Source organism: Elephantulus edwardii, unplaced genomic scaffold (assembly GCF_000299155.1).
Source record: "Elephantulus edwardii isolate Elephantulus edwardi_28Jun2011 unplaced genomic scaffold, EleEdw1.0 scaffold00118, whole genome shotgun sequence".
Classification (NCBI taxonomy): domain Eukaryota; kingdom Metazoa; phylum Chordata; class Mammalia; order Macroscelidea; family Macroscelididae; genus Elephantulus; species Elephantulus edwardii.
In genome coordinates, this window is record NW_006399868.1 from 4,083,573 (window position 1) to 4,102,948 (window position 19,376).

The following is a 19,376-nucleotide window of genomic DNA, read 5'->3' on the forward strand; positions in this document are numbered from 1 at the left end:
GTGTGTGTGTGTGTGTGTGTGTGTGTTTGAATAAAGTTGAAGAAATGCTGACCAACTCTTTTTGGGGGGTGAGCACAGACCCCACATCCCGATAACGCCAGGAGCTATGCCAATCTTTCACAGACTCAGTGTGTGTGTGTGAGAGAGAGAATAAAAGTTGGAAAAACGCTGAAAAAAAAAAAAAAGCATAATCTCTGTCCTATGCCTCTCTCTCTTGGTTTTCTTTATGTTCCTAATATTCTCTGCTACTAAAGATAGGCTCTATCCTTCTAAACACAGAACATGGCTTGATGCCCTAGAGACAAGGAAGGTCTAACCTAAGGAACCTGAGGAAGACTCACACTAGTGCCATCATATTCTTGTCTAGGATAATTGCACCCTCCTGGAGTTCTCAGTGTGGACAACCAGGTCCTGTATCCACCACCTTAGCAGATGGATATGCTTTGACATTGATACTGATCCCTATGTACACCAGATAATGTGTCTAAAACCTATTGCTACCAAGTTGATTTCACCTTGTAATGTCCCCTACACCAGAGTGAAACTGCCCCATTGAATTTCTACAGCTGTAAGTTTCTATGCAAGGAGGCTGTCTCCTCTTAGTCCGGTGGCACAGTTAGTGGGTTCAAATCATTGGTCTTTTAGTTAGCAGAGCTCCTAGATGATAAGTCTACAATATATGGATTTCAGTTTTTATGATACCATAGTATTTTCTAAAATGTTTGAATATAATATACAATTTAATTACTGAATCACTGACTCTTACATAGTTTGCATAAAGTTTTATACTTTTCCCCTTATTTGGTAGAATTTATTTTGCTATGATTTTATGTAAGGTGCCACAAAAGTGGTAGAGACAGGAATTCAGAAATTCTTTTTTAGCATTTCTATCAAGTAGAGTATCTTTTTCCAGGAGCAACATCTGGTCAATATATTCACAAAAAGGTTCCAAACTTCACCAGTGCCTTCAGGTAACTGAGAACCAACTATAAGGAATGATGCACTTGATGGAACATCTCTCTAATGACTTTACTACATATTTCTTACAGACCACAAGCAAACCAGTACAGATGATGTCAATGAAAGCAAAACTCCCTGTATTTCACATAGAACAGCCACAAGCCAAGGGTCTTCAACTTTACTATGAGAGTCGTGACCTCAGCCTTCTGATACTGCTGCCAGAAGATGTTGGTGGACTGGATCAGGTACGTTTCTGTCTGACTTGAAGATGGTTCCATAGTTCACCTTGCTGGGGAAAACCCAAGGACATTGTCTTCCTCACCCTAGTTGGAAGGCTAGGAACTGACATCCACTCATAATGTGTAAGCTTTATGAAGTCTTGTAAGGCTTGTATTATTACTTCTCATAAACATTACGTAATCACCCACACTTCAAGTACCAGTTGGTCACATACAATGTATAGATGCTCTCTTCTTTTTTTTTTCAGCATTTTTTTATTTTAGTGAAAGTTTACAGAGACTGGGTTTCCATTCATTTACTGTTAAACACTTTCCTCCCTGCCCACCCCTCTCCCCAGACACTCTCTTCTAAGGCACAAAATTGTATGAATTGATCATAGTAAATCTTCAGGAAGTGCAGGAGGTCCTACCTGATCAATATTTTTTGTCATTTGATGCCTAAATATACCTTTTAAATCATGACATTAATCTATCCTTAGATAAGTATTCCTAAAATACTAATTATCTCTCAAAGCTTCCAGGAGTTGGAATCAACTTATGGCCAAAGAGTTAACGAGTTGGCTTTTTGCGTTTTTCAGTATTGTTTATCAGCAATGTTCTACATCAATACCATCTTCAAGTTACTGTTTGTGTGTCAACCAGGTGATGATTATTATTATTAAGCCTGACTAAACTGTGATCAGACCATATGTATGAATCACTTTTAAATCTAACCTGAATGAATATCAGTCTCTCACAAGAGAGGTGGACCCTTTTCTTTGCACAGTGCTTGCTTTTCCTGTGTGCTAGACCTATTTGTTCCTATGACCCTAATGCTGCGAGATGCCATCAAGTTGACTGCTAACTCTTAGTGACCTTATGAATAAACAGGTCAAAACCTGACCCACCCTGCACCATCCCCATGAGCTGCATCATACTGGAGTCCACTGTTGGTTGGGTCATGGTGTTGATTCTTCTTCTTGAAGGTCTTCTCTTTGATTCATTCATTCTTTGCCAGCATGATCTTTTTCCAAGGACTGGCCCCAGCTCTTGAGTAATAGAAAGAATCATAAAGTCATCCAAGTAACACCTAGTCCATGTGCGTTTCTAACAGATCTCATTAAACCAGTATCTCTCATTCCCCTTTGGAATCACTGATTTGAATTTTCTGGTTTCATATCCGTAGCTGGAGGAGGCCATCACCTACGAGAAGCTGAGTGAATGGACCAGTGAAGACATGATGGAGCAGTACCAGGTGCAGCTGCACCTTCCCAAGTTCAAGCTGGAAGAAAGTTATGACCTCAGGTCCGTCCTGAGTGGCCTGGGGATGAGTGATGCCTTTAACCAGAGCCAAGCTGATTTCTCAGGAATGTCTTCAGAGAGGAACCTCTATCTGTCCAATGTTTTCCACAAGTCTTTTGTGGAAATAAATGAAAAAGGGACAGAGGCTGCAGCTGGCTCTGGGAGTGAGATAAGATTCAGGATTCGGGTCCCCTCTATTGAATTCAATGTGGACCACCCGTTTCTGTTTCTCATCAGGCATGACAAAACAAAATGCATCCTTTTTTATGGGAGATTCTGCTCCCCTTGAACCTGGTATCCTTCTCGGCGAACAACTTTATAGCATGAAAAAGTCCCACCAGAGGGAAAACAAAAATTATAATGAAGATTTTTATTTGGACATTTTTCAAGATTGAATATTTTTTAGAAATCTTAAAAGACTATATTCTGAAGCTATATATACAGCTAGAGAGGAAAGCAGGAGTTCCCCACTTTAACATTTTATTTGATTTTTGTTCCCCTTCATTGTTTTAACATTTCACAAATACTTTCATAAAATTAATAAATGTCTTATAGTTTTTGAGCTACCTGGTCACCAAACGATCTTTGTTGCTTAGCGTATTTTGAAAATCCTTTACTGAGGCCAGTTTTCTCATAATGTTTTGACATATGACAAAATAAGTCAAGTATGTCAAAATACCTATAGTTCAAACAATATGATGCAAATAAAATAAGATTCTTGAGAATGTTATTTACTTTTTAATAAATTACTGAAAAATAACTTTGGAAAAGGGAGATGGGGCGCTCTGAAGGAAGGTGAGGGAACAAGGAAGATGCAGAGTTCTATGAGGGATGGTGATAGAACATAAAATACAGAATTTATTTATGAAGGAGGGTGATGGGGCATGAAAGTTGGGGTATTCAATGAGGGGTGTGATGAAAATAAAAGATGAGGGTACTCTGAGAGATGGTGATGGAACAGACATAAAAGGCAGAAGTAGTCTATCTAGGAAGGATGATGACGGGACATGGAAGATGGGAGTGTTCTTTGAGGTGTGGTGATGGAACACGGGGATACTCTGAGAGATGGTGATAGAACATGGGTATTCTATGAGGATGGTGATGAGACACGGGAGATGGACGCATTCTCTAAGGGACGGTGACAGAACATAGAAGATGGAGGTATTCTATGAGAGACAGAGCTCCCAACAACAACATCATGAAGGATGGTGACGGAACTCGGGGTACTCTCTGAGGAATAGTGATAAAACAAAGAAGATGTGATGGTGATGGAGCATGGAGATACTGGATGAGAGATGGAAGATACAAGAGGGGTGCTGTGGGATGAGTGGGGATGGAAAATGGGAACCTTCTTGAGGAACAGGCTGGAAAACTTCCCTGTGTTATCTTTGCAACTTCTCTGTGAATCTAAGATTATTTCCAAGTAATTATTTTTTTACACATATTAACAACTAAGCATAAATTCTTAGACATATCCACCCACCTGGATTTAAAAATTTTATAAGTTGGAAGAATAAAAGTTTCATTTATATATGTAAGTGCGCAGCTATAAGAAGGCATAATGTTTCAGCTAAATGTAACACCAGAAGTTATTTTTGTCTTATTTGAACTTCCAAGAAATATCTCTCTCTCTCCCTCTGTGTGTGTGTGTGTGTGTGTGTGTGTGTGTGTGTGACTAGGGCCATGCATACTTGTCCCTAGACCTTTGTTAGAGGAACTGAGATCAGGAGCTCTCAAAGGATATGCCTGCGTAAGGGATTTTTAAGACATCAGTTACTTTTGATCTCAATTATACTCTTCATTGTAAGCATCTTGTCACTTGCCAAGGACTCTACTCAGAGTCGTGACTGTCGTAGATGGAATTGTGTCTGCCAAATACACGTATATGACACGATGAAGAAGCTCTGACATGACCCCCTGTACTGATAAACCAAATGTTTGTAGAATTAAGGGTGGAATGGGCCACTTTCCAGTCCCATCACAATCCTCCATGGATGTCGGAGGAGGTGCCTCAGGATGTGGCCCGTAAGATCTTTTGTCTCACCAAACATCATTGCTTTGGAATTAGAATCCACTCACAGTTAGCTGGGCTCTGGTGGCCTAGTGTTGAGGAGCAGCACTGCCAACTCAAATGCATAGAGTTCGAATCCACCAGTTGCTTTTGGGGAGAAAAGTGGTCACTCTCCTCACAATTTGCTGCCTCTGAAAACTTGCTAGAGTGTCAGCTATGGGCTGGTTCCAACTCGTTGATACACAATAGCAACAACACAACTGACCCTGCTTTGGGTTTCTGAGGGTGTAAATCCCATCTCACAGGAGGAAATTGTCCATCTTTTCCCTTCAGTGCATCTAATGGATTCAATCAGCTAGATAAGTGAGGCCTGCTACAACTCCCTGTGGACTATTGCACCAGAGATTAGAGGAAGCAAGAGAAATAAAAAAGCAAAATAAATGGAAAGGGGGAAAAAAAATCAAAGGAGAAAACTAAGGGTTAGGGCACACAGGCAGTACTGGTCCCAGTCGAGGAGAGGGAACAGGGGACAGGAGATCTGGTGTTCAAAGGGCTTCCTATCATCTTGGACTTGGGAGGATGCCTCATCCTGGTAGGAGCTCCTGCTGGTCTGTGGGTAGCTGGAGATGGGGCCTTTGATCCTGGGAGAACTTCCTGTCTGCCTAGAAGGATGCTGAGACAGGCAGGGCAGCTGGTGCTGGAAGGGTTCTTACCAGCTTAGAAAGAGGCGGGGCCAGTGCACATGGCCTCTCTGGAGGTTCTGTCTGGTCCAGGCTCAGCAGCCCCTGAAGTAGTTCCTGTTGGCCCAAAGGCTATCCTGGGCAGAGCCCTTGGTTCTGGAAGGAATGGCTGCTGGCTCAGAAGGCAGCTGCTCCTGGCATGGCCCAAGTCTGGCACTAGAAGGGGCAGAGTAGGTGTGTCCCAAACACAGAAGTGGGGCGCATGCAGTGCCTGAATCACGAGGGAGCACTCCTGACTGCGGGCAGGAAGGAGGCCATGTGGCTAGTCTCATAGGCCACCAGATGGGTGGAGGCGGGGATGGTCACTAGGAGGGTGTGAGAGAAAGAGGAAGATGACACTTCCTGGTCATGAGCCACTGTGTGGGGAACGTGCGGTCCTGGGTGAGTGGAGCCAGAATCGAGTGTGGTTTTGCAAAATCTCCAAATGCCCATTGACAATTCATTCTTGTCTCTCCTTGTTTGCCATTTTCATTCATTAGAAAAGTAGTCGATACCATTTATCCACCTCCTGTGCTGGCCTGTTGAATGATTCAGACCAATTACTATTTATTGCAGGTATCAGGGGCACCTCGCCCTCTCATTACTACAAAGTCTTCCTCCCACACCTCTTGCTGGTTCTCTGTGCAGCCAAGTTCTGCCCCGCATGGTCCTGGTCCACATATGGTGTCCTTCTTTCCCAGGCTGGGAGTACAGGAGACCATATGATTAATAAAAGGCTGCCCGTTTCCAGTGCTGGGTGTTGATGTTTAGCCATCTCATAATATTTAGGTTGGATTATCCTTCCTCTGGTAATGAGATCAGTAGTGATGAGAACACAGGCTTCCTGCTTTCAAGGCTAGTTTTCCGTAGGTACCTGACAATTTGTCAGCAAAGCATTCAGTAGCTTGCTGTTGTTGGGTGCCACCAAGTCAGAACCCATCGCTCTAGCAGGCTTTCCGAGGCCGTAAATCTCACGGGAGGAGATTGCTATCTTTATCCTGCAGAGTCCAGTGGCTTGAGAGGCACCACTTTGGGTCAGCAGTGCAATTCTCTATGGCCTAGGCCCCCAGAGCTCCCCTGCGTTATTGTGTTGTTCTGTAGTTGAGTGGGAACACATTCAGTCCCCCAGTGGGTTTTCAGAGGCTATAATCTGCAAAAGAAGAGATTGCCCATCTTCTTCCCTCTGAGCTGCTTGTAGATTTAAACAGCAAGAGGGGTGCGGCATTTGCGTTGGTCCTGCTGCTCCCTATGGACTATGACACCAGAGTTGGTGTATTTAGTACATGAACTGAAAACCAAGTGTCAGCTTGGCTTAATATAGTTCAAACCACAAGTCTGTATTCCATTTAAATCAACCATCATCTGGGCTATGTTTTCCTAGTGATAGTCATCAATCCATGTTTAGGAAAAAAATGCAACTTAAAACCAGATCCTCAAATTTCAATATTCCAAATCACTCAAGCAATGTTTAAAGAAAAACAGAAGCCCAATCTTACTGCTTTCATTCGATTTTAGTGATTGAAGTTGTGTTATTTCTAATAAAGGGTTTTTTATTTTAGTTGTCTTGGAGCATGCATAATATATATGTATCTATTTCATTATTACTCATGTATAGATTAATATAGACTAGATTTGGATGTTAATGCCATTTCTAATCTGTTGGAAATCATTGGTTATACTTTAAGACACACACACACACACACACACACACACACAGTGTCAAGTAGATTGCAACTCCATGGGTTTCTGAGGGTGAGAGGAGACTACCCAACTTGTCTCCAGAGACCAAGTAGTGTACTTGAACTGCTGAACTTTCAGTCTGCAGGCCAGGCAGACACATTACCTGCTACCTAGGGGACACACGTAGTTTGTCGCTAATCTAAAGGTGGGCAGTTTGAGTCCATCCAACAGCAAGGAGGATAAAATGCCTGAGGACCTGCTTCCCATAAACATTACAGCTGTGAAATCCCAGGGAGCGCATTTCCACTGGGTCTAACCCCGGGTCGCCATGACTCAAGAGTCCGGTGTTGGGCAAGTGGTGTTGAATTTTGCGACGTCAGGTCCAATTTCATAACTAGTCTTGCACAGAGCTAGGCAGGCATCATCCCAAGGCGGGCAGGCATCCTGGGGGGCGGGGGGAGGTCGGGCAGGCATCCTCCCCGGGCTGGGCAGGCATCCTTCCTGGGGCGGGCAGGCATCCTCCCCGGGCGGGAAGGCATCATCGGGGGCGGGCCTCCCCGAGGCCAGAGGCTGCGAGGCGCAGGGACAGAAGCAGAGGACCAGCGCCCAGAGCAGCGGCGGCGGCGGCGCCTGCAGGTACCGGGTCCCCGGGGACCGAGGAGGGTGCGGCCGGCCTCCGGGGCGAGGGGCCCGCCGCTGGGGAGAAGGCGAGGGCAGCCGGGGTCAGTGGTCACGAATCCCACCGGGTTCCAGCGAGAACCCAGAAACCCGCAGAGGCCTGAAAGCGCGCTTTGTGCACCCCGCTGCTTCGCGATTCGCCAATTAGAGTGGGCGAGACTATAATTCCGGCTTCGGATTTGCTACTCCGGTGAATGGGCGGGGACTTTCTGATCTTGAGTGGGCGGGATTGGCAGCGAAGCTGGAAAACCTGGCACAGATTCGTCTCGCCTGGAACTGGGGCCTGGGGTGAGCGCGGGACGCACCTGGACCCCTCTGCTCCTGGCTGCTTTGCTCCTTAAGAGTCTTCTTGAATGGACGCTTCCTTATCTAACCTGAATGTCCTTCTCTCTCCTCAGGCCCCCCCCCCCCCCGCCCCCGTCTCTCTTGGCCGCAATCTTATCTCACTTGATCACCCGGTCTCACCTGACTGTCCCCTTGGCTCAGCCGACCACCCCTCTGTATCTCCTTGCCACGCCCTCCCTGTCTTTCTTGGCCGCTCACCTGTCTCACCTGGCCACCCCCCACCCGATCTCACCTGACTAACCCTCTGTCTCACCTGGCAGCCCCCTGTCTCACCTGACACCTATCCCCCCTCCTGGCTGAGCCCTGCGTCCTGCATGACCCAAGGCTCACCCTTTCTCTACGCCCTGTGACCCGGCTCCCAGCCTCTCACCAGTGTCGAATCAGATTCACAGCCGCCCAGCCCAGCCTGTTGCGGTCACGGGTTCAATGGGTGCGCCCACAAATTTCAAATGAGATGTAATGCTGCCCTCATTCCAAACCCGCTCCTCACTTAACTGATGACCATGACGCACCTGAGAATTCAGGGAGCGCCCCAACTCCCTGCACAACCCCTTGTGACCAGCCCCCAGCCTGGCCACTCCCTCTGGATGAAGATGTTTCCCCCACATTTCGGCGGCCCAGGACTATGACGTGGAGTTCTGGTGGCACAGAGAGGGACATGCTTCCTGGCTATCCCAGAGGTGGGCAGTCCGCTCACGTAATGAAGGACAGCCTTCAAAACCGAGGGCGCCTATGAGTCTCACTGAATCCATGGCAGTGGGTATTTTTGATCTATGGTCAGTGGTCATCCAACAGGTTCCCCAGACATGTGCCACCCTAGTGAGCCAGGTTATTTTCCCAAAACTCTTAAAATGTTTAATGCAAACATTTGTTAAAATACCATGCGTGGCTTTCCAGATCATAAAATTGAGTCCAGCCACCTCCACTTGCTGTCAGGGGCTCAGACCATTTCAGGATCCCCAGACCGTGTGACCACAGCATCCTTCTCAGAGGACCACCAAGCCTGGCCTGTTCTTGCGTACTTTCGAGTGAATGTGCCCATAGCTGACCCTCCAGGGAGTTATCAGAGGCAGTTAATCACACGGGACTTATTTAGTCATCTTACTTCAGGGAAGCAGTTGGCAGATTCAAACTGGTTTTGCTGGGAACTGGGAATGAGGACAGTGATTTCTTAGCCTTTTCTACCTTCTAGATTGGACGAGGTGTAAGGAGGGGCCAGTCTTTGAAGAAGGACACCATGCTTAGAAAGATGGAGGGTCAGTAAAAGAGAGGAAGACCAAGGAGGTGGATTGACACAGTGACTGTAACAATGGGCTCAAGTGTCAGAGAACCTGAGGAGGTTGCAGGATTGGGCAGGGTTCAGATCAGGCCGGGTCCATAGGAGACATGCCAGAACCTGACAACAATAGAAGGTCTCAGCCTGTGACCCTGAGTCACGCCAGCCTGTGTTTCCTCGGGCACAGTTCTACTGACCCTTCTCAAAATTTGTAAGTACCTTTGAGCCTGCTCTGAGACCATCCAGCAATTCCAGGATTCCCTCCTCTTCCTAAAGCCTTAATTCAAATGTCCCCATTTAAGGCGCGTCTGCAGAATCCCTTTTGCCTCTTAAGATAACTCTCATTTGGGGCATTAGGGTGTGACCATTTTGGGGGGCCACCAGCCTGCTACCACCACCAATTTCCTGCACAGGATGCTAATGACTCAGTGACCATAAAGGGTCAAGTGCTTCTCTTCTTTGTTCTTGGTCAGATCCCCCTGATGGACCAGCTCTGTGAAGCAAATGGCACCTTTGCCATCAACTTATTGAAAACACTGGGTGATGAGAACAAGTCCCAGAATGTGTTTTTCTCTCCACTGAGCATCTCCTCTGCCCTGGCCATGGTCCTCATGGGGGCAAAAGGGAACACAGCCACCCAGATGTCCCAGGTACGTGAGCCTGTCCCATAGGAAGAGCAGCTTGCTTCTCCTGCCTCTGCAATACGGGCTGTCATCCTGCCTTGTGGTGGCCCCATGTGTCAGACTAGATCTGTGACTCCGTAGTGTTTTCAAAAGCTGCCGTTTCGAAGTAGATTGTCAGTCCTTCTCCTCCCATGTGAAAACAATGTGCATTTCATTTTTAGTTGGTTCACTTTAATGAAATTCACTCATTCATATATGTTCTATTTTATAACAATAACTACAATTGATCAATGCCCCTTTTTTTACAATTTCTAGTCAATCCTTCTTAAGTCCTTTTTTTGGGATGTCTCTGGATGCACTGGAGTCTCCAGCCTTTGTACTAACAGTTGACTGGTGGGGTTTTTTTTGGGGGGGGTGATCACTGCCTGCAGCACATCCAGGGACCCCAGCTGGGGAGACCCCTGCAGTGTTTGCACACACAGTTGGGTTGGGATGGTTACTCTACAGGGGAAAAAAGGAGGGCGATCTCCTCCTGTGTGATTTACTACCGTTGAAAACCTGCTGGAGGGTCAGCTGTGAGTCAGTTCCAGCTCGATGGCAAATAACCAGAAGCAGCTTCATTCTCAGGCTGACTTGGTCGTGAAAACGTCATCTAGGTCTGTCAACATCTAGAAAAGGGTTGATTAAACATTTTCATTTTGTCTTTTTTTTTATTCTTCGGGGCCATAAGGTTTATTCTACCATGCCCCCCTGGCTGGAATAAACCTGCTGGAGCAGATGTCACCGATCACCTGCAGGTGACTGACCCTCGCAGCAGCGTGAGTTGTCAAACTGAAGGTCACGCCTGCCATCTTGTGGCCACCTGCCAGAGTGCAGCAGCACGGACTGCTCAGCACAGGCAGTGCTTTTTAGATGCAATTAAGTCAGTTCTGACTCGAGGATACTGCAGGTGTTACAGAGCAGAACTAGTCCATAGGATTTTTAAAAATATCTGTAGTATTGAGAACTTAAAAATAAAACACCCCTGATTCCTTTGAATTGTGGCCTCAGTGAAGAATAGTGAACATCCCAGGGACTGCCAGATGAAGGAACCCATCTGTCCTGGAGCCAGTGCAACCAGAATGCTCCTTAGAAGCAAGGTTGGCAAGACGTCACCTCATAAACTTTGAACATGCTTGCAGGAGAGACCGCTCACTGGAGAAGGACGTCTTGCTTAGTAAATTAGAGGGTCGAGTAAAAAGTAAAGACCTCCAACAAGATAGATTGATGTAGTGATTTCAACAACGGGCTCAGACATAGCAGAGACAGTGAAGATGACACTGGATTGGGCAGGGTTTAATTTGGTTGTACATAGAGGATCATGAGAACTAACTTGATGGCCCCAAACAACAATAGAAATGATTGTCTTAAGTAAAGCAGATCTTTTAACCATACTACTGTCTGATGTGCTTGAACTGCTTTCAGGTTAGCACTGTACTACAGACTCTTTGGCCACCCAGAGAATGTTCTGTGTACGTGACAAACCCCCTCACGAAGAATAATCTAACCCCCCAATGCCAAGCGTGGTGAAGAGAGTGGGAAAGCCGGTGCTAGACCGTTCAGCCACGTTCCCTATAAGACGGAAGGAACCCTGTGTGATGTTCAGTTCTGAGCTTTTCTTGGCGACAGCTCAGAAGCTGGGTGGAAAGATAGTGTGGACAGTTGGTGGTGGTGTTTTTATTAACAGGCACTTTGCTTGAACAAAGATGAGGCTGTTCACCAAGATTTCCAATCGCTTCTCGCTGCAGTCAACAAGCCCAGCTCCCAGTACACGCTGAGAACTGCCAACAGGCTCTTTGGAGAAAAGACGTGTGATTTTCTGTCAGTAAGTAGTATTCAGTGATGGGAAGGGCATGGGGAATGAGAGGAACATTGCAAAGGAGCCACGAATAGGAGACAAACTGCCCCTGAAGTGTGTGCTTGGAATTATGCTTCTGTTGTTATACTTTTTCAGATTACTTCTGAGTTAGGTCTTTATTTATGAACTTTTTGTTTTGATTAGGGTGAAAGTTTGCAGAGAAGTGTGTTTTCCCTTCAACAGCTCATGCATATTTTTTTCTCTTGAAATTGATTGCAATCGTGCAATATAACAACACACTTCTCACATCATCCTTGTTTTTAATATTTCCATTGGTCCTTCTTTCTTTTCCTACTTTATTTCTGAGCTTTATCTCTGGGAAAATGCTGCCCTTTTGATCTCACATAACTGTTCAATGGCGTGAGTACCTCTGTGGTGTGTCAGCCCATATATGGCTTGGCTGTAAGTTGAGCTGTGGGGGTGAATTCAGGTTCAGATTCCAAAGATGACAAAGGGTCACAGTCTTGGGGATTGCACTTGTCTCCATTGGACCTGTAAGCCACTTGTATTATTTTGTGGTTTGCTCCACATTTTTCTCCCACCTTAACCAGTACCTTGTCTAGTGATCGGTTTCTGAGTGGTTGATTGTGGTAGCCAGGCACCACCTACTTCTTCTGGTCTCAGATTCTTGAGGCTCGAAGTGCAAGGCCCATTAATCCTTTGGATTAATATTCTTTTATTTCCTTCACTCTTTTCTGATAGGGAATGACCAGGCCTTAGGCTGAGCGTTTATCTCCTTTGAAAATGAATTCTTAGTGGTTCTGATAGCCGCTTCTCTGTGGTCCATCTAAACTTGTCCACAGTCCCAGACCAAAGCTTCCTTCTCCCTCTCCTCTCCTAATCGTTCAGTGACCTCAGGGTCCAGCATACTGCACAGGCATCCTAGCATGCCCCACTTCTGCTGGTTCCAACTACATCAAACTCTTAAGGGCTTTTATGTGTAATCCCCTCTTCTGAACTGCTCTTGCCAGGGCTCTGATTTTCACTGTATCGTATACAACCATCAGTTTAATCACTTTCTAACTGGCCTGTTGGAGCCTGGCCTTGCCCTTCCCTCTGTTCTCATAAATCCACACTACATTCTGAACATAGGTATTGTTGTTAATGCTTCTGCATAGTCTTCCTAAAGTAAAATCTGCCTCTTATTACTTCTGCATGCAGCTCAGAGTACCTAGTCTAGGAAAACAGCCCAATATGCAATATGTGAAATCCAAATTAACTCTCCCGTACAATATGCAGGTTGATGGTATTGTGAGATTAATGCTTCTCTTACTGGGTGGGAGTTTTCAGTCTTCTCGAAGACTCAGATATCTCCTGCCTGCCAGTGAATGGTCCACTGGGGGGCTGTCTGCTCTGGGTGTAAAAACTTCAGGGATGATTCAGGATCCTTCAGCTGGTTGGGTCTTCCACTAGTGACTCCAGGAATCTCCTGGCTGATTGATGTTCATTTTTGTATGTCAGTCTGATTTTTACTCCTGTTCTTGGAGAAGACTGGGGGGAATGGGACCACTCTCTATCTTTCTTAGTTCTTCTTCCTTATTTTCTCTTTGAGATCAGGGGGTGGGTGGCCGATGGCAACCAGTTGTCAGGCATGTTATCCTGAAACGAAGGTATGGGTGATGTATCTCTGAATTTGAATGCATTTCTGACTCTGATTTGGTCCCAACTTATGTTTCAACGCATGCTTCATGCCACTGTGTTTTTCCTAAAGCCCTCTCTTCCTGACTCTTTCCCTCTCCTCCTGCTCTGAACTCTAGACCAAAGACCTGCCTGCTTCACGTTCTTCCAGGTTACCATGATGACCCAGATCTAAAATGCTTGTCCCTTTTGGACAACAGGAAAGTTATCACTTTCTTGCTTGACTAATTTTCTTATGCAGCCTTTCTGTCATACACCAGTTATGTTTTAGACACCATCGTAGGTGCTGGTGATTTAAAATAAAAGAGTGAAAGAGAGTTTAAACATATTGTGGCTAAGAGAGAAAACCATAGAACAATGCCTGGTACAGAGTAGGCAGCTTCTCTCTCCCTGCCTCCGCCTCACATCTGCAGAGCTCTCTCTTGGACTTCATTGTTGTTGTTAGTTGAATATATGACTGAGTCTTAAGCCTGTCTAGAAATATGTGAAAAGAACAAAAATCAAAGTGTTTTTCCAAGTTGTGACCACCCTGTGGAACGGGTCCCAACTCAGTGCTTTTCCTTGGAGGCCTTTAAGGAATCCTGTCAGCAGTTCTATGAGGCTGAACTGGAGGAGCTGCCCTTCTCCAAAGATGCAGAAGAATCCCGGAAACACATAAACGACTGGGTCTCGGAGAAGACAGAAGGTGAGGGGATTGACTATGTGCAGACGCGGGGTCACAGGGGAGAGAGGCTGAGGGCGCTGGTGTGTGGCCCGGTCACCAGAGGACTGACTGTGTGTGTTGTTGGTTGTTGATGATTGCCACACTTCCAGGCTCACAACACAGTTCTGTTGTTCCTCTTGGGCGGGTCAGATCACAAAGTGTAAATGGTATTTAAAGCTATTGTTCAAATAGTAGATCTTTCCCCTTCTAGATAGGACAGGGAACCCCCTGAACAATGCTACCCCTTGGGACCCTTCATATCTTAGCTTTGGGAGGCCCTCTTACTGTACTCTGAAGACAGAAGTACATTCAGCTAGAACAGTTCATGTTCTCTCTTGTGGTAATTCGAGTTGCTCTCTTCTTTCATAATAACTCTCTCCATCTATTTTAACTTGGCAATGACTGAGGGGAGTGATCCACTTGGAATTTGCCCCCAACTCTTTGTCTGTGAACTTCCTGTTGAGCCTGTGAGTCCCCTTGTCCATGTCTTCTCACCAGAGACACATTGCTGCTGGCTGTCCACTGGGGTACAGAGACAGGGAGAACACACTTAATCGAGGCCTTCGGATTGTGGTGCTGGAGAAGAGTCCTGAACATACCACAAACTGCCAAAAAAACAAATAAGTTTGTCTTGGTGAGGGTGAAACCAAGTTTCTCCTTGGAGGCTAGGGTTTTGAAACTCTGTTTCACATACTTTGGACACATGGGCAGGAGGGATCCGTCCTTGGAGAAGGACACCACGCTTAGAAGGGTGGAGGGACAGCACAGGAGAGGAAGACCCCGGGTGAGATGGATTGATACAGTGACTGGGACAATGAGGATAGGTGTGTCAGAGGCAGTGAGACTGGTCAGGACAGGGCAGGCTTCAGAGCTGCTGTATATATATAGGGTTGCTATAGGTTGCAGGCGACTCGACGGCACATAACAGCAACAACAACAATAACAACATAGTTAACACGTAATTGTGGGACTTCTGAAAATAATCTACCAAACCAAAACCCCCAATGCTGTTGAGTTGTCTTCCCACCCTCCCTCCCTCCTTTCCTTCCACCCTTCCCCTCCTGTCCATCTGACATACACTAGTACACACCCCAGGATGTTAGAGCTAGGAGCAGCTTTGCGGTCATAGTGTCCCCACTCAGTTGGCAACTCAACTGGGGTCCCTCCATCCCATTTTCCCCAGTTTTACTCCATCATCTGCTTTGGTAGCTTTTAGTTTCTAACCCTCTAATAGCAATAAATGTTTCCATCTCCTCTAAAGGGAAGATTTCCGAGGTGCTGGGTCCTGGGGCCATCGACTCCCTGACGAAGCTAGTCCTCGTGAACGCGATATACTTCAAAGGAGAGTGGAAGGAACAGTTTGACAAAAAATACACAAGAGGAATGCCCTTTCATTGCAACCAGGTGAGACAATATCCAGATATTCTGCTTCTTCCTAAAGTAAAAGAGATGGGAAAGATGCTAAATGGGGGAAATTATAAGACTCACTTGACCTATTTTTGCATGAGTTTCAGGCCCCTGCGTGTGTTTTCTTGAAGAATGGGAAAATTTGTATAGATAATTGCATTTGTATGGATAATTGTGTTTTTTCATGCTTGACAAATTTGCCTTCTATCTCTGGTTATTTGGGTTGAAGTTTCTAACATTCTAGGAATGTGAGTGTGATGCTATCAGGACCTGTGTATGTTTAGACATTTTCTTCATGTTTCAAGGACAACCATGTATGTTTGTTGCTACCCAATTGCAGACTGGGATTTTGAACTGGTTCCAGATTGTTCAGCAGTTGTTATCATAAAGAAGAGCAGCGTATACATTGCATGGCAACCAAGTCTGTTTCCTGGAGTTGTTAGTAAGTGCCATTGAGCCGTAGGCAACTCATAGCGACCCTATGAACGAAAGTCCTCAACATTTGTGTGACTTTCATCCTTTCTCCAGGTTCATAGGGTTTCCTGGAGGCAAGCTATTTACACAAGTGGATGCCACTCCTGCTTCCAAGCTTCTTTTAATCGGGGAGCTCCACCAAACACTTTTCGCCATGGGTAACCAGTAACACATTTGACACATCAGTGTCACAGTATTCAGCTTCATAGCAACAGCAAGTTTCCTCTGTATGACAAGTGGACACACCAGGGCTATACCACCTAGAAGAATGTTTGACCAAAAGCAATGAAAAACAGGCCTGAGGGCCGCAGATTAAAATTCACCCCTTTTTGTCTTGGTAGAATCACTTTCCGTCCATTAGGCCAACCGATATCTCTCTATGTTGATGTTGTTGTATTTAGACCCAAATAGGAAACGATTGTGCCCCAATCAAAAATGGCAGCCTGATCACACTGCTTTGGATATGTGTTCTCTTCAAAGTCTTACAAACAATCCAAACTACCACCTCAGGTTTCTTGAACTTTCAGGATAAAGGGCTGTGGCAAAATTTTTGGAAAGCAACATTATTAGCAGAGATTTAGGGGAAACACACACACACGGTCATAGCAGTGAGTTTAGGTACCATCTTTGAATGGGGCATATTTATATTTCACTCAGGTCCAAACCCCAGCAGTAGACTTGGTTGCTAAATAACACATCCGTGGCCACTGTTTATGACAGTAGTTACTGATCTTTTTTGAGCTCATTTGAAATCTTATTCTAAATACAAGGAGAAAACCGTAATAAACAAACAAAAGACAGCACAAGCAGACATTAAAGCTAACCTGGTGAACACTAACCTGTACACTTATTTTGAATGTGGTGGTGCCCAGGGTTATTAGCTTGAACTTTGACCTCCATGAACCTAATAATAGCACATTTGATTCCAAGTTTAAAAATGGCTAACGTTGCATTTCTTATCAAGGTCCCTTTCCCAAGAGAATGAAAGTCATAAACCCAATTCTAGAATTGGACAATTATACTGGATTAAGAAAACAAAACAAAACATCCATTTGGGTCATCTTTCTAACTAGTCACTTTAGTCCAAGGCCAGAATATTAACGAATCCTTTTTAAATTTAGGGGAATGGTTTTGATTATACACTTCACAGGGTGCTTTTCTGTGTATCTTCTCAAAAGAAAAGAACAAAAATTCCTTCCAAAACTGTAGCAGTGGGCTCAAGTATGTCAGGCAGGATCGGAGAGGGCTCTGGCCTGCGGTTGTAGGATTGAGGGGAGACATACTTGACTATATGGCATTTACTTTGTCCACCCCATCGTCTCTCACTAGATATTTGATCTGCTCAAACAACAGCGTTCTGTACTCAATACACATGCAGGCTAATGAAGACCTTGTGTCCATAACATAAATAAATCCACGGAAGTAGCAATTCTCCGACATTTGTTCCTTAGGGGCTCTCTGAGTTAGCAGGATGTGAACTGGGGTAAAGTGTGCTCAGCTTCTCGCCATCCCCTTTCCACTTGCTGTTGTCATCAGGACAAGAAGACTGTGCAGATGATGTTCAAGAAGGCGGAGTTCCGGCTGGGCTCAGTGGACGAGGTGCACGCCCAGGTCCTGGAGCTCCCCTATGCCGGGGAGGAGATGAGCATGGTCATTCTTCTTCCTGAAGAGGGCATTGATCTCACCCAGGTACGTCCTTGGTGGTGGACCCTGCCTGTCTGCCTCCAGTCATCGGCAGAGAGCATTTGAAGAATCTCCAAAGGGCTTTCGTCTGTATGGACTCAGTACTGCCATTGTGCGGCCCAAGTCAGGCAGGCTTTCGTTGTGTTGTTCATAGCTTTGCTAGGAGATGGAGCTGATGTGAACCCCACCTCACAACCCACCACGTAGCACTGAGCCAATACTGCGGCTTGTCCTATGAATATGTGTACACATCAGGCTGCTAACCCAAAGGTCAGCTGTTTGAGTCCATCAGCTGCTCCTCAAGAGAAAGATGTACAATCTCCTCCCGTAAAGGGTTATAGCCCCATGAATCCCAAGGAGTGTCACTGAGTCAGGACGGAACTGACGCAGGCAGTGACCTTGGCTTTTGGTTTGGTGCATAAATGTCATCTGTTGGTGATACACTCACATGTTTCCTGTGTGTATATGTATCACCAGTTGGTTCAGAAATTTTCTGAATTAAAACCCATTAAAATTAAGTTAGGCATATGATCCTTTCTTAAAATCTCTGCTTGTCCAGGATGATTCCTCATTTACTCTTGTATCCACTAGACAGGAGGAAGATGAGAATTGGGGGACAAGGAAGCTTGGTGTATAGAAGGAGAAAAATAGCTGTAAATTGTGTTAAACTAGCCCTGACCTCTAGTTGAATGTGGCCAGTGCAGAGGGGGTTGCCCATCTGTGGGTGGACAGGTGGGTATTGTCATCTAGATGTTCAGAGTCAAGTCTTGGTTCTTCCAGGTGGAAAAAGAACTTACCTATGATAAGTTCAGGGCTTGGACGAGCCCAGAAAAGATGCCAAGAAGGAAGGTTCAAGTTTTCCTCCCTCGGTTAAAGCTGGAGGAGAGTTATGACTTGGAGTCTTTCCTACGGAGTTTCGGAATGACGGATGCTTTTGAGGAAGTCAAGGCTGACTTTTCTGGGATGTCAACTAAGAAGAAAGTGCCCGTGTCCAAGGTTGCACACAAGTGCTTCGTGGAGGTCAACGAGGAGGGCACGGAGGCAGCTGCGGCCACAGCGGTGGTCAGAAATACCCGGAGCATCAGCCTGGAGCCCAGGTTCTGTGCAGACCACCCCTTCTTGCTGTTCGTCAGGCATCACTGTACTGGCAGCATCCTCTTCTGTGGCAGGGTCTCATCTCCGTGAAGACAAGATGCCAGGCACCAAGCGGGTCACTGGGGTTCAGTGTAGAATAAAGCGTGTGTGCCCAGCCGTTTGTGATGCTTTGTTCTGGGCATGTGGTGGCTGCGGGGTTCAGCCAGCTCCAGAGGTGTGGCCTTTGAGGCGGGAAGCTGAAGGCCGGTGTTGAAGCGCTTTCAGTTCCTGACTTCTCAGTGGTCAAGTCAGGCACAGGCTTCATGCATCTCCTTCCCGATCTTCAGGGAGCGGTTTCACGAGTGTTCACCACACCACACATTCCACTCCTTGGTCTCGCTGCAGTGTCTCCTTCAACCCGCCACATCGTCCTACAGAATCAAAGCTTTTATGCTTGCAGCCCCTTATGGGGACAGGGTACCCCTTAGAGGAGGTAAGGCTTAAAAAACGAATTTAGATTCATTTTTAATCTAAATTGTTGTTGTGAATTGTTTCACATCTTTTACCACATTCTCACGTGAAAATGTTCAATAGTCAGCATTGGAAGCCCGTGTTTACCCTGCTTGTTGGGTCATCTACACTGAGAGCTGGGGGCTTCTCAATAGTTCTTCCTTACTCTACACATTAC

At 45.8% G+C, this 19,376-nt stretch overlaps 3 protein-coding genes across 5 annotated transcripts in view; all 3 read left to right on the top strand.

Moving 5' to 3' along the window:
• The window catches only part of LOC102850608 (alpha-ketoglutarate-dependent dioxygenase alkB homolog 7, mitochondrial-like), a 1,272-nt gene extending 669 nt beyond the window's left edge, over nt 1–603 (top strand). The window contains exon 3 of the mRNA XM_006892749.1: nt 567–603. Coding sequence (XP_006892811.1) covers nt 567–603 — 37 coding nt within the window. The remainder of the gene's footprint in view (nt 1–566) is intronic.
• The window catches only part of SERPINB10 (serpin peptidase inhibitor, clade B (ovalbumin), member 10), a 13,108-nt gene extending 10,339 nt beyond the window's left edge, over nt 1–2,769 (top strand). Inside the window, exons 6-7 of the mRNA XM_006892738.1 lie at nt 1,050–1,205; nt 2,365–2,769. Coding sequence (XP_006892800.1) covers nt 1,050–1,205; nt 2,365–2,769 — 561 coding nt within the window. The remainder of the gene's footprint in view (nt 1–1,049; nt 1,206–2,364) is intronic.
• A 6,902-nt stretch (nt 2,770–9,671) lies between these two features.
• On the top strand, nt 9,672–18,799 carry SERPINB8 (serpin peptidase inhibitor, clade B (ovalbumin), member 8). Of its 3 annotated transcripts, none has more exons than XM_006892741.1 (7): nt 9,672–9,839; nt 11,539–11,676; nt 13,915–14,032; nt 15,312–15,454; nt 16,141–16,149; nt 17,474–17,620; nt 18,395–18,799. In XM_006892741.1, exons 1-7 carry the CDS (start codon nt 9,672–9,674, stop codon nt 18,797–18,799), a joined length of 1,128 nt encoding a protein of 375 aa, XP_006892803.1. The 3 variants fall into 3 exon arrangements, with proteins under 3 accessions (XP_006892803.1, XP_006892802.1, XP_006892801.1); XM_006892740.1 differs by lacking the exon at nt 16,141–16,149 and adding an exon at nt 16,199–16,201 and having other exon boundaries at nt 17,468–17,620; XM_006892739.1 differs by lacking the exon at nt 16,141–16,149 and having other exon boundaries at nt 17,468–17,620.
• Nucleotides 18,800–19,376: the final 577 nt, after the last annotated feature.